We start from the raw sequence: 15,055 nt of genomic DNA on the forward strand, positions 1-15,055 counted from the left end.
ACTTGTTTAGCAGACTCATTATTGTGTAACGAGTGGTGGCATGGTTAAAGAACGAATCAATCACAACATATAAGTACTTCCACAGTCACAAATAAGAAAATTACTTAAGTAATAGAATAATAAAGTAAAAAAGTAACATCTCGCCCACAAACAAACTAATAAAACCATAAACAAATTTAAGTACAACATGTTAACTAAACATTAAAAATAGTTTCATCTTAGACCAAACGATTCCTCTCAAATTAAGGCCTCTTTTGGTTCATAGGATAGGATTATCGTAGGAATAGGAATCTTGTAGGAAATGAGATGACATGTATCTCAAATCCTATGAGTAGGAATAGGAAACAAGATGTCATTTGGTTGACACCAAAGGAATTTTTCCATTGAGTCTAGGCTCATTTTTATTTTCCTATGAAATGTGGAGGATAGGAACCAATCCTATATAGGAATAGGAATCCATTCCTATGAACCAAAGGGCTCTAAAGGAAAAAATCCTATAAGAATCCTATCCTTTAGAATTCCTATGAAATTCCTCCAAACCAAAGGAGGCCTAAGTTGTCTTATATATTGCTAGACCACCCATGTGTAGAGTTTTTTCAAGTATAGTACCCACATTCCTTTATGGCTGGTGGTTGCCAATATAGATTTGAAGCAGAGTATATGCTTTTGCTTAGTATGGATGCAGAGGAACTGGGATTACCTCATCTTTGAAGGAAAACAAATAGGTTTGCTTGATACACTACAAGTTTCCAGATTTGCTGTCCAGACGTCCACTGGCAGCTTTGAAGTTCTCATTGCCAGCCTTTCCTGCTTGTGATAAACAGCAAAAGTTATACAGCCGCAGTGCATGAAGCTGACACGGTACTGAAGTCTCAAACTGGAAAGCCTTTGGCAGAAAGCTACTCATCTTTCCCACGATAGATTTCTTGATATGTTTTCTGGCTTGCCTTTGGCATGTTGTTGATGGTGATGAAAAATATTTAAGACTAAATTTTGTACTCTCCCTGCACACATTCATTCATGAATCATTGACGTGTTGACGACAAGGGGTTTTATGACAGTGCACAACTTCTAAGCTACGTTGTGTAGTAACCGATATTTTTTGGAATCTGTGAGCCGTTCGGTCTTCTGACCATCCAAAAAATGAAGAGAGATGAACAAAACTGAATTTTAGAGCTCGCAAATAAAAGGTGAATCTCACTGACCATCTCCGCTCAATCTGACAACAGTACAACATAAAACAAGATTGCTAAGATCGTCTAAATGAGATATCCAAAGTTCCAATGCACTGGCTTAGACAGTATCATCATGATCAGATGGAGTGCACAAACGAGACACACCGTAGGGGCAGTCTGAAACTGGAAAGCCTTCATCAGATAGTTTGTAATCTTTCCATCCATCGATTTCTTGAGTTCTTGCAGCTGTCCTTCACATGTGCCGCATGAGAAAATCAACTATCGAAACCAGAAACAAATTTATGTACGTCACATGAACGTTACAAAATAGCTTCATCTCAAACCAAACGATTCCTCTCAAATTAAGTTGCCTTATTACTAGACCGCCCATGTGAGAGTTTTTCTAGTATTTTACCAGCATTCATTTTTGGCTGTTGGTAGCCAATATAGTTTCCTGATAAAGTATATGGTTTTTCTTGATATGGATGCATGCACCAACCGATGCAAATCCCTGACATTATCCCATTTTGAAGAAGAATAAATAGGTTTGCTTGATATACTCTATGGTTTCCAGCTGCTTTGCTGTCCAGACTTCCAGTGAAGTTCCCATTGCCAGTCTTTCCTGCTTGTGATAAACAGCAAATGTTATACAACTACAGTGGATGAACGAGCTAGATACGGTAGTGCAGTCTCAAACTGGAAAGCCTTCGCCAGAAAGTTAGTCATCTTTCCCTTGATGGATTTCTTGATATGTGTTTTTGACACGCTCCTTGTCGGATTCAATCGATTACTCACTCAATCAGTAGTGGATACAGATGATTTGGTAGCTAGGGTTCACAGGAAGAAAGGGGTTCGGGGAAGTAGAGCCAGGGGGATGGAAAGGAGAGATACACGCCCAAGGGCGGCTACCAGTCTAGTGATCCAAGGATGCCCCAAACCCTAGCAGAACACACTAATTCTTTTTTTAGAAAAACCTCGCCACTTTATTACTCAAGGATGTTCATAGGCACACGTGCAAGGTCATGAGGATTACCCAGCCATGCGTGTCTACCTACACTCAGATTACAAGCAAACTTCGTGACGTTATGAGCCTCGAAGTTGTGGTTTCTAGACTCATGAACAAAAGCACAGAAAGCAAAACTATTACTATGACTTGTTATTTCATGAACGATGGCAGCATGGGCTTCTCCCGTGCCCTTGTTAATATCATTCACCACTCCCAGGCAGTCCGATGCCACCTTTAGCCTCCGCTCGAGAAGATCATCTGCCAAAGCCAAAGCTTCCCTGCATGCATAAGTTTCCAGGATAGTTGGATCTCTAATCCCATTGTATACCACGGCGGAGGATCCAAGGTACGTCCCAGTATGATCACGGCACACCGCGGCGACTGCACCTCCTCTTCTGTTGCGTGCCAATGCACCATCAACATTGATTTTAACTGTTGGTTTTGATCTGACGGCTTAAACAGGCCCGTTAGATCTATTAGTCTAACAAAAAAAATTGAAGGGATAACGATAAGTGAAGGGGTCCACATACCAACGCACGTGAGCCTCGATCAGAACTAACGCGCCCTGATCGGGGGCGCCCAAAAACCAACTCAGGTTTTGGGTCCCCTGTCGCCAGCGCCATATTAAAAGGGGATACGGGAGAGAGCTGGCCACCTACGAGATCACAATTCACGTAAGGTTTACTCTCCTCCCGATATTCTCTCACCCCATCCGATCAGGGGGAGTGCTGCAGCGACGGGAAGACCTAAGCCAGCCGCCGCCGCTGTCCCTGGGCAGTGCCGGTGGCGCCCTGAAGGAATCAGGACGTCGAGCAGAACCTCTACTTCGACTACATCACCCCTGCATCAAGCCTGCACCAAGCAGGCGATCATGTCCACTGCCGTGACATGTAATGATCCCCTAAAACCCTTCTCTGTTCATGCTTTTAGGTGATCTAGATGCAACCAGTTCTTGCTAATGGTATCCTAGAGATGCATTATTAATCCAACAATGGTATCAGTCGCCAGTTATGATTGCAATAGGTCCCTATATCATTGATCTGTAGATCAACATGAAGTTTAGATCAAGTCAGGTTTAGGGTTTTATGATCAAGATTGAAAATTTTAGTCCCATGCTCATGCTACTGTTTGATGTTCATGCAAATTGCCGTCTGCAAATAATTATGTGATACTCTAATTTTGCTACGGATCAGTACTGCCACCTATGTTCATCAATTTTAATTAATCTCAGTTAAGATCTAATGCTCACCTTCATGTTAAGTTGATTAAAATTGATCATGCTTCAGTTCTGTTTCCATATGCACTAAGCAAATTAGAAGGCAGAGGTCTAAACAGTATACAACCAGTAGAATCCCCACATCAAGAACCCTAGAAAAAATCCCCAAATTTCGTAAGAACCCTAATTCTGCAATTGGGACTGTTTTCCCCCCAAATCAAGCACTGATGTACACGAATTGAAGAAGCAATGAGGAGAATCCTCACCTAATGCGCCGCGTAGCCGCCTCTTCCCTTCGGGGCCCGCACCGCGTCCACCGCGGTTGCGAGGGCGGAGACGCCGTGACGCCGCCGTCCTCGGGACGACGCGCGGGAAGAACTTGAGCCGCCGCCGCCGCCCTAATGGACGTGCTTCCTGTGTGGCCGACGCCGCACAGGTCGCCGTCGCCCTTCATGCCGCGGTGGCCGCCGCCCATCCTCCCTCCTTGACGCGCCATGTATGCGGACGCTAGCAGCCACGCTCGACGAAGGAGCACGCCGGACGTCGTCCACGGCATGCTGCTCCGGCGAGCGCAGCCGCTGCGCCGCCATGGCCGGCGTGCTTTTCGGGCCGCCATCGAACGCCGCTGCTAGAGTGGGAGAATCGGGGAGGAGGAGGGGAAATGGTCTTTGACCCAGCCGGCTGTTTTGCTCATTTGCGGGGCGATCCGAGCCGTCGGCTCGATCCGACGACTGAAAGCGACGCGCGGCTCCCAGCCGGGCCGTCGGGTGTTTAACGGGCCATATCCGGCCGTGGGCTTCAGCCCAGGTATTTTCAGTCCAGCCAAAAAAAAATTACGCTACTGGACTGAGCTGCATTTCGGACAGCCGTGTGGATTTTGGGCTAAAATCACTGTCGTGATTTTCTGTTTTTACAGTGCTTTTAAGTTAATAGTTATTATGTTTTTGCACCGTTAAAAATAGAAAATGCCTAAAACTAAAATGAACACATTATTATTCTGGGTAAAATTGAACCAACGAGATTTTTTATTCAGGACTTATGTGTTTTTTGCATGATGAATTTTTAGACATAAAAATAATGATATTTTCTTTCATGTTGATGTTTAAATTCAGAATGAAATGACTCTAATTTTAATTCGGACCAACGTTGTTTTATTATTATGAGTCATCCCCTATGATATTTTAATTCCATGTTTTTTTCTGCCCAACGGTGTTTTGACATGGAGTTGAAATTAAATACTTGGCATGTTTGTTTATTTACCAACGTAAATTTATAATCATGCAAGTTTACTTATGAATTTTTATGATGATTTCAGCTTCCGCTCCATTTCTGAAGATGGAAAAGTGGAACAAGTCCAACCATATTGCGCTTCTCATCATGAAAGCGACAATATCGCCGGACATTTCTGAAGCACTCCCTAAGAAAGAAACTGCTAAAGAATTCCTCACTGAAATGGAGGAGCAATTTAAAGGCTCCGACAAAGTGTATGCTCATGAGCTTTTTGCTAAACTTCTTCAGAAATACACTATTGACGGAAATGTTAGGCAACACATATTGAGGGTGGTAAATGCTTACACCAAACTTAAGGCTTTGGAGTGTTCTTTAAGTGAAGCCCTTCTTGTCATAATTATTCTTGAGTCTCTTCCAGAAGAGTTTGAACAATTTAAGGTCAACTATAACTCTCTAAAGGAAAAATGGCCACTCTCTGAGATGACCGCACGGATCGTCCAGGAGGAAGGGAGGATCTGAAGGAAATATGCCCTAGAGGCAATAATAAAGTTATTATTTATTTCCTTATTTCATGATAAATGTTTATTATTCATGCTATAATTGTATTAACCGAAAACATAATACATGTGTGAATACATAGACAAACAGAGTGTCACTAGTATGCCTCTACTTGACTAGCTCGTTAATTAAAGATGGTTATGTTTTCCTGACCATGGACAAAGAGTTGTTATTTGATTAACGAGGTCACATCATTAGTTGAATGATCTGATTGACATGACCCATTCCATTAGCTTAGCACCCGATCGTTTAGTATGTTGCTATTGCTTTCTTCATGACTTATACATGTTCCTATGACTATGAGATTATGCAACTCCCGTTTGCCGGAGGAACACTTTGGGTGCTACCAAACGTCACAACGTTGCTGTATGATTATAAAGGAGCATTACATGTGTCTCCAAAGGTAGATGTTGGGTTGGCGTATTTCGGGATTAGGATTTGTCACTCCGATTGTCGGAGAGGTATCTCTGGGCCCTCTCGGTAGTACACATCACATAAGCCTTGCAAGCATTACAACTAATATGGTAGCTGTGAGATGATGTATTACGGAACGAGTAAAGAGACTTGCCGGTAACGAGATTGAACTAGGTATTGGATACCGACGATCGAATCTCGGGCAAGTAACATACCGATGACAAAGGGAACAACGTATGTTGTTATGCGGTCTGACCGATAAAGATCTTCGTAGAATATGTAGGAGCCAATATGGGCATCCAGGTCCCGCTATTGGTTATTGACCGGAGACGTGTCTCGGTCATGTCTACATTGTTCTCGAACCCGTAGGGTCCGCACGCTTAAGGTTACGATGACAGTTATATTATGAGTTTATGCATTTTGATGTACCGAAGGTTGTTCGGAGTCCCGGATGTGATCACGGACATGACGAGGAGTCTCGAAATGGTCGAGACGTAAAGATTGATATATTGGAAGCCTATATTTGGATATCGGAAGTGTTCCGGGTGAAATCGGGATTTTATCGGGTTACGGGGAGGTTACCGGAACCCCCCGGGAGCCATATGGGCCTTCATGGGCCTTAGTGGAAAGGTGAAAGGGCTGCCCACAAGGGCTGCGCGCCTCCCCCCTTCCCCTAGTCCTATTAGGACTAGGAGAGGTGGCCGGCCACCCTTCTCCCTCTTTCCCCCTTGGGAATCCTAGTTGGAATAGGATTGGGGGGGGGAGTCCTACTCCCGGAAGGAGTAGGACTCCTCCTGCGCCTCTCTCTCTGGCCGGCGCCCCCCTCCCCCCTTGGCTCCTTTATATACTGAGGTAGAGGCACCCTAGAACACACAAGTTGATCCACGTGATCTATTCCTTAGCCGTGTGCGGTGCCCCCTGCCACCATATTCCTCGATAATATTGTAGCGGAGTTTAGGCGAAGCCCTGCTGTTGTAGTTCATCAAGATCGTCACCACGCCGTCGTGCTGACGGAACTCTTCCCCGACACTTTGCTGGATCGGAGTCCGGGGATCGTCATCGAGCTGAACGTGTGCTCAAACTCGGAGGTGCCGTAGTTTCGGTGCTTGATCGGTTGGATTGTGAAGACGTACGACTACTTCCTCTACGTTGTGTGATCGCTTCCGCAGTCGGTCTGCGTTGGGTACATATACAACACTCTCCCCCTCGTTGCTATGCATCACATGATCTTGCGTGTGCGTAGGAAATTTTTTGAAATTACTACGAAACCCAACAGTGGTATCAGAGCCAGGTTATTAATGTTGATGTTATATGCACGAGTAGAACATAAGTGAGTTGTGGACGATACAAGTCATACTGCCTACCAGCATGTCATACTTTGGTTCGGCGGTATTGTTGGACGAGACGACCCGGACCAACATTACGCGTACGTTTACGCGAGACCGGTTCTCCCGACGTGCTTTGCACATAGGTGGCTTGCGGGCGACAATCTCTCCAACTTTAGTTGAACCAAGTATGGCTATGCCCGGTCCTTGCGAAGGTTAAAACGGAGTCTATTTGACAAACTATCGTTGTGGTTTTGATGCGTAGGTGAGATTAGTTCTTACTTAAGCCCGTAGCAGCCACGTAAAACTTGCAACAACAAAGTAGAGGACGTCTAACTTGTTTTTGCAGGGCATGCTGTGATGTGATATGGTCAAGGCATGATGCTAAATTTTATTGTATGAGATGATCATGTTTTGTAACCGAGTTATCGGCAACTGGCAGGCCATATGGTTGTCGCTTTATTGTATGCAATGCAATCGCGATGTAATGCTTTACTTTATTACTAAGCGGTAGTGATAGTCGTAGAAGCATAAGATTGGCGAGACGACAACGATGCTACGATGGAGATCAAGGTGTCGCGCCGGTGACGATGGTGATCATGACGGTGCTTCGGAGATGGAGATCACAGGCACAAGATGATGATGGCCATATCATATCACTTATATTGATTGCATGTGATGTTTATCTTTTATGCATCTTATCTTGCTTTGATTGACGGTAGCATTATAAGATGATCTCTCACTAAATTATCAAGAAGTGTTCTCCCTGAGTATGCACCGTTGCGAAAGTTCTTCGTGCCGAGACACCACGTGATGATCGGGTGTGATAGGCTCTACGTTCAAATACAACGGGTGCAAAACAGTTGCGCACGCGGAATACTCAGGTTATACTTGACGAGCCAAGCATATACAGATATGGCCTCGGAACACGGAGACCGAAAGGTCGAGCGTGAATCATATAGTAGATATGATCAACATAGTGATGTTCACCAATGAAACTGCTCCATCTCACGTGATGATCGGACATGGTTTAGTTGATTTGGATCACGTGATCACTTAGAGGATTAGAGGGATGTCTATCTAAGTGGGAGTTCTTAAGTAATATGATTAATTGAACTTTAATTTATCATGAACTTAGTCCTGGTAGTATTAGCATATCTATGTTGTAGATCAATAGCTCGCGTTGTTGCTTTCATATGCTTATTTTGATATGTTCCTAGAGAAAATTGTGTTGAAAGATGTTAGTAGAAATGATGCGGATTGGATCCGTGATCTGAGGTTTATCCTCATTGCTGCACAGAAGAATTATGTCCTTGATGCACCGCTAGGTGACAGACCTATTGCAGGAGCAGATGCAGACGTTATGAACGTTTGGCTAGCTCAATATGATGACTACTTGATAGTTTAAGTGGACCATGCTTAACGGCTTAGAATCGGGACTTCAAAGACGTTTTGAACGTCATGGACCATATGAGATGTTCCAGGAGTTGAAGTTAATATTTCAAGCAAATACCCGAGTTGAGAGATATGAAATCTCCAACAAGTTCTATAGCTAAAAGATGGAGGAGAATCGCTCAACTAGTGAGCATGTGCTCAGATTGTCTGGGTACTGCAATCGCTTGAATCAAGTGGGAGTTGATCTTCTAGATAAGATAGTGATTGACAGAATACTCTAGTCACCATCACCAAGTTAGTAGAACTTCGTGATGAACTATAATATGCAAGGGATAACGGAAACAACTCCCAAGCTCTTCGTGATGCTGAAATCAACGAAGGTAGAAATCAAGAAAAACATCAAGTGTTGATGGTTGACAAGATCACTAGTTTCAAGAAAAGGGCAGAGGGAAGAAGGGGAACTTCAAGAAGAACAGCAAGCAAGTTGCTGCTCAAGTGAAGAAGCCCAAGTCTGGTCCTAAGCCTGAGACTAAGTGTTTCTACTACAAAGGGACTAGTCACTGGAAGCGGAACTACCCCAAGTGATTGGCAGATAAGAAGGATGGCAAAGTGAACATAAGTATATTTGATATACATATTATTGATGTGTACTTTACTAGTGTTTATAGCGACCCCTCAGTATTTGATACTAGTTCAGTTGCTAAGATTAGTAACTCGAAACAGGAGTTGCAGAATAAACAGAGACTAGTTAAGGGTGAAGTGACAATGTGTGTTGGAAGTGGTTCCAAGATTGATATGATCATCGTCGCACACTCCCTATACTTTCGGGATTAGTGTTGAACCTGAATAAGTGTTATTTGGTGTTTGCATTGAGCATGAATATGATTTGATCATGTTTATTGTAATATGGTTATTCATTTAAGTAAGAGAATAAATTGTTGTTCTGTTTACATGAATAAAACCTTATATGGTTACACACCCAATGAAAATAGTTCGTTGGATCTCGATCGTGGTGATACACATAATCATAATATTGAAACCAAAAGATGCAAAGTTAATAATGATAGTGCAACTTATTTGTAGCACTGCCGTTTAGGTCATATTGGTGTAAAGCGCATGAAGAAACTCCATGCTGATGGGATTTTGGAATCACTTGATGCTTGCGAACCATGCCTTTTGGGCAAGATGACTAAAACGCCGTTCTCCGGAACAATGAAGCAAGCAACAGATTTGTTGGAGATCATACATACAGATGTATGTGGTCCGATGAATATTAAGGCTTGCAGCAGGTATCATTATTTTCTGACTTTCACAGATGATTTGAGCAGATATGGGGATATCTACTTGATGAAACATAAGTCTGAAACATTTGAAAAGTTCAAAGAATTTCAGAGTGAAGTGAAAAATCATCGTAACAAGAAAATAAAGTTTCTACGATCTGATCGTAGAGAAGAGTATTTGAGTTACGAGTTTGGCCTTCAGTTAAAAACAATGTGAAATAGTTTCACTACTCATGCCACCTGGAACACCACAATGTAATGGTGTGTCCGAACGTCATAACCGTACTTTATTAGATATGGTGCGATCTATGATGTCTCTTACCAATCTACCACTATTGTTTTGGGTTTATGCATTAGAGACAGCTGCATTCACGTTAAATAGGGCACCATCTAAATCCGTTGAGACGACACCATATGAACTATGGTTTGGCAAGAAACCTAAGCTGTCGTTTCTTAAAGTTTGGGACTGCGATGCTTATGTGAAAATATTTCAACATGATAAGCTCGAACCCAAATCGGAGAAATATGTCTTCATAGGATACCCAAAGGAGACTGTTGGGTACACCTTCTATCACAAATCCGAAGGCAAGACTTTTGTTGCTAAATTCGGAGTTTTTCTAGAGAAGAAGTTTCTCTCGAAAGAAGTGAGTGGGAGGAAAGTAGAAAACTTGATAAGGTAATAGTACCTTCTCCCTTATTGGAAAGTAGTTCATCACAGAAATCTGTTCTTGTGACTACTACACCAATTAGTGAGGAAGCTAATGATGATGATCGTGTAACTTCAGATCAAATTACTACTGAATCTCGTAGGTAAACCAGAGTGAAATCCGCACCAGAGTGGTACGGTGATCCTGTTCTGGAAGTCATGTTACTAGACCATGACGAACTTACGAACTATGAAGAAGCGATGGTGAGCCCAGATTCCGCAAAATGGCTTGAGGCCATGAAATCTGAGATGGGATCCATGTATGAGAACAAAGTATGGACTTTGGTTGACTTGCCCGATGATCGGCAAGCCATGGAAATAAATGGATCTTCAAGAGGAAGACGAACGATGATAGTAGTGTTACTATCTACAAAACTAGAATTGTCGCAAAAGGTTTTCGACAAGTTCAAGGTGTTGAATACGATGAGAGTTTCTCACTCGTATCTATGCTTAAGTCTGTCCGAATCATGTTAGCAATTGCCGCATTTTATGAAATCTGGCAAATGGATAAACAAAACTGCATTCCTTAATAGATTTATTAAAGAAGAGTTGTATATGATACAACCAGAAGGTTTTGTCAATCCTAAAGGTGCTAACAAAATATGCAAGCTCCAGCGATCCATCTATGGACTGGTGCAAGCATCTCGGAGTTGGAATATACGCTTTGATAAGTTGATCAAAGCATATAGTTTTATACAGACTTGCGATGAAGCATGTATTTACAAGAAAGTGAGTGGGAGCACTACAACATTTCTGATAAGTATATGTGAATGACATATTGTTGATCGGAAATAATGTAGAATTATTCTGTAAAGCATAAAGGAGTGTTTGAAAGGAGTTTTTCAAAGAAAGACTTCGGTAAAGCTGCTTACATATTGAGCTTCAAGATCTATAGAGATAGATCAAGACGCTTAATAAGTTTTTACAATGAGTACATACCTTGACAAGATTTTGAAGTAGTTCAAAATGGAGCAGTCAAAGAAAGAGTTCTTGCCTGTATTACAAGGTGTGAAGTTGAGTAAGACTCAAAGCCCGACCACGGCAGAAGATAGAAAAGGAATGAAAGTCATTCCCTATGCCTTGGCCATAGGTTCTATAAAGTATGTCATGCTGTGTACCAGATCTATTGTATACCCTGCACTGATTTGGCAAGGGAGTACAATAGTGATCTAGGAGTAGATCACTGGACAGCGGTCAGAATTATCCTTAGTAAAATAAGGATATGTTTCTCGATTATGGACGTGACAAAAAGGTTCGTCGTAAAATGTTACGTCGATGCAAGTTTTGACACAGATCTGGATGACTCTAAGTCTCGATCTAGATACATATTGAAAGTGGGAGCAATTAGCTAGAGTAGCTCCGTGCAGAGCATTGTTGACATAAATATTTGCAAAATACTTACGGATCTGAATGTGACAGACCCGTTGACTAAGATTCTCTCACAAGTAAAACATGATCACACCTTAGTACTCCTTGGGTGTTAATCACATAGCGATGTGAACTAGATTACCGAATCTAGTAAACCCTTTGGGTGTTGATCACATATCGATGTGAACTATGGGTGTTAATCACATGGTGATGTGAATTATTGCTGTTAAATCACATGGCGATGTGAACTAGATTATTGACTCTAGTGCAAGTGGGAGACTGAAGGAAATATGCCCTAGAGGCAATAATAAAGTTATTATTTATTTCCTTATTTCATGATAAATGTTTATTATTCATGCTATAATTGTATTAACCAGAAACATAATACATGTGTGAATACATAGACAAACAGAGTGTCACTAGTATGCCTCTACTTGACTAGCTCGTTAATCAAAGATGGTTATGTTTCCTGACCATGGACAAAGAGTTGTTATTTGATTAACGAGGTCACATCATTAGTTGAATGATCTGATTGACATGACCCATTCCATTAGCTTAGCACCCGATCGTTTAGTATGTTGCTATTGCTTTCTTCATGACTTATACATGTTCCTATGACTATGAGATTATGCAACTCCCGTTTGCCGGAGGAACACTTTGGGTGCTACCAAACGTCACAACGTTGCTGGGTGATTATAAAGGAGCATTACAGGTGTCTCCAAAGGTAGATGTTGGGTTGGCGTATTTCGAGATTAGGATTTGTCACTCCGATTGTCGGAGAGGTATCTCTGGGCCCTCTCGGTAAGTACACATCACATAAGCCTTGCAAGCATTACAACTAATATGGTAGCTGTGAGATGATGTATTACGGAACGAGTAAAGAGACTTGCCGGTAACGAGATTGAACTAGGTATTGGATACCGACGATCGAATCTCGGGCAAGTAACATACCGATGACAAAGGGAACAACGTATGTTGTTATGCGGTCTGACCGATAAAGATCTTCGTAGAATATGTAGGAGCCAATATGGGCATCCAGGTCCCGCTATTGGTTATTGACCGGAGACGTGTCTCGGTCATGTCTACATTGTTCTCGAACCCGTAGGGTCCGCACGCTTAAGGTTACGATGACAGTTATATTATGAGTTTATGCATTTTGATGTACCGAAGGTTGTTCGGAGTCCCGGATGTGATCACGGACATGACGAGGAGTCTCGAAATGGTCGAGACGTAAAGATTGATATATTGGAAGCCTATATTTGGATATCGGAAGTGTTCCGGGTGAAATCGGGATTTTACCGGGTTACCGGGAGGTTACCGGAACCCCCCGGGAGCCATATGGGCCTTCATGGGCCTTAGTGGAAAGGTGAAAGGGCTGCCCACAAGGGCTGCGCGCCTCCCCCTTCCCCTAGTCCTATTAGGACTAGGAGAGGTGGCCGGACACCCTTCTCCCTCTTTCCCCCTTGGGAATCCTAGTTGGAATAGGATTGGGGGGGGAGTCCTACTCTCGGAAGGAGTAGGACTCCTCCTGCGCCTCTCTCTCTGGCCGGCGCCCCCCTCCCCCCTTGGCTCCTTTATATACTGAGGTAGAGGCACCCTAGAACACACAAGTTGATCCACGTGATCTATTCCTTAGCCGTGTAGTTCATCAAGATCGTCACCATGCCGTCGTGCTGACGGAACTCTTCCCCGACACTTTGCTGGATCGGAGTCCGGGGATCGTCATCGAGCTGAACGTGTGCTCAAACTCGGAGGTGCCGTAGTTTCGGTGCTTGATCGGTTGGATCGTGAAGACGTACGACTACTTCCTCTACGTTGTGTGATCGCTTCCGCAGTCGGTCTGCGTTGGGTACGTATACAACACTCTCCCCCTCGTTGCTATGCATCACATGATCTTGCGTGTGCGTAGGAATTTTTTTGAAATTACTACGAAACCCAACAGGATCATGAGAGGCAGAAGAAAGACCATGTTTTTCATGTTGGCTCTAACAAGAGAAAGCATGACGGGCAAGGTTTTCCCAAGCCTCAGAAAAAGCAAGTCAAGAAAGAAGGCACTAAGCCATTCAACCCTAAGGCATTCAAGGGTAAAGAAGCCGGCAGTTCTTCTTCTGCTCCTAGCAGCTCCACTGCTGGAGAAAATGCTTGTAACTTCTGCAAAGAGGAGGGACACTATCAAAGGGACTGCCCAGGCTTTCTAAAATGGATGAACAAAAGAGGTATTGATGAAATTACTTTTGTAGATGAATCTCTTTATGTTGATTTTTCTATAAAGTCATGGTGGATTGATTCAGGGGCAACCACTCACGTTGCTAACTCTATGCAGGGATTCGATACAATCCAAACTATAAGAGGAGGAACAAGAAAGCTTAAGGTTGCGAACGGAGTTGAGGCCGATGTTGAAGCTGTGGGATCTCTCACGTTGGAGCTACACACTGGCCACACTCTTAGATTGAATAATGTTATTTATGTGCCTACCTTAAGTAGGAATTTGATTTCAGTTTCTCGTTTAGATGATGATATGTATGAGTGCCATTTTGGCAAGAAACAATTTGCTTTGATCAAATGTAATAAGAATGTAGGCATCGGTGTTAGACGAGGCCAACTATACATGTTATCTCTTAATAATGATTCAGTTATGCATGTGAGTGATGAAATTAATGTTGAGAAGAAATGGAAAGGAGTTAGTAATTCTTCGAAATTGTGGCATTGTCGTTTGGGCCACATTTCGAGGGGGAGAATGGAACGCTTAGTTAAAAATGAAATACTCCTCCCATTAGACTTCTCAGATGCGGACAAATGTGTTGACTGCATTAAAGGAAAATTCGCAAAAACAATTAAGAAAGGAGCAGTAAGAGCCACAGGGGTTTTAGAATTAATTCACACCAACATATGTGGACCCCTTAATGTTAAGTCTGTAGATGGTTTTGATTCATTCATTACATTCACAGACGACTTTTCCTGCTACGGATATATTTATCCCATACATGACCGATCGGAAGCTTCGGAGAAATTCAAAGTCTATAAAGCGGAGGTTGAAAATCAAATGAACGCAAAAATCAAAGTTGTACGGTCTTATCGCGGGGGAGAGTATTATGGTAGGCATGCTCCTTATGGGCAGATTCCTGGACCTTTTGCCAAGTTCTTATCTGAAAATGGAATCATTGCTCAATACTCAATGCCTGGTGAACCACAACAAAATGGTGTGGCCGAGCGTCGCAACCGCACCCTTATGGATATGGTGCGAAGCATGCTTAGTCACTCGAGTTTACCAGTAAGCCTTTGGATAGAGGCATTAAAGACAGCTGCACACATACTAAATCTTGCTCCAACTAAGTCAGCACCGAACACACCTTACGAGATGTGGGCGGGAAAGAAACCGAGC

General features: G+C 42.9%; 1 protein-coding gene across 2 annotated transcripts; it reads right to left on the reverse strand.

Moving 5' to 3' along the window:
• Positions 1-491: 491 nt before the first annotated feature.
• LOC125507055 lies at positions 492-4,038 on the reverse strand. 2 transcript variants are annotated; one of them, XR_007282832.1, is made up of 2 exons: positions 3,664-4,038; positions 492-2,836 (listed from the first exon to the last, which is right to left on the reverse strand). XR_007282832.1 is itself a non-coding variant. In XM_048671750.1 (2 exons), exons 1-2 carry the CDS (start codon positions 4,011-4,013, stop codon positions 1,737-1,739), a joined length of 411 nt encoding a protein of 136 aa, XP_048527707.1. In that variant the 5' UTR covers positions 4,014-4,038; the 3' UTR covers positions 531-1,736. The 2 variants fall into 2 exon arrangements, 1 of the variants encoding a protein (XP_048527707.1); XM_048671750.1 differs by having other exon boundaries at positions 531-1,797.
• Positions 4,039-15,055: the final 11,017 nt, after the last annotated feature.

Source organism: Triticum urartu, chromosome 5, assembly GCF_003073215.2.
Source record: "Triticum urartu cultivar G1812 chromosome 5, Tu2.1, whole genome shotgun sequence".
Taxonomy (NCBI): Eukaryota; Viridiplantae; Streptophyta; class Magnoliopsida; order Poales; family Poaceae; genus Triticum; species Triticum urartu.

Excerpts from the sequence above, each read along its gene's own strand:
- LOC125507055 (XM_048671750.1), bottom strand. The coding sequence starts at position 4,013 with ATGGCGGCCCGAAAAGCACGCCGGCCATGGCGGCGCAGCGGCTGCGCT. Across the intron at positions 1,798-3,663 it reads GCGGCTACGCGGCGCATTAG|GAAAGACTGGCAATGGGAAC; the intron begins GTGAGGATTCTC and ends TATCACAAGCAG.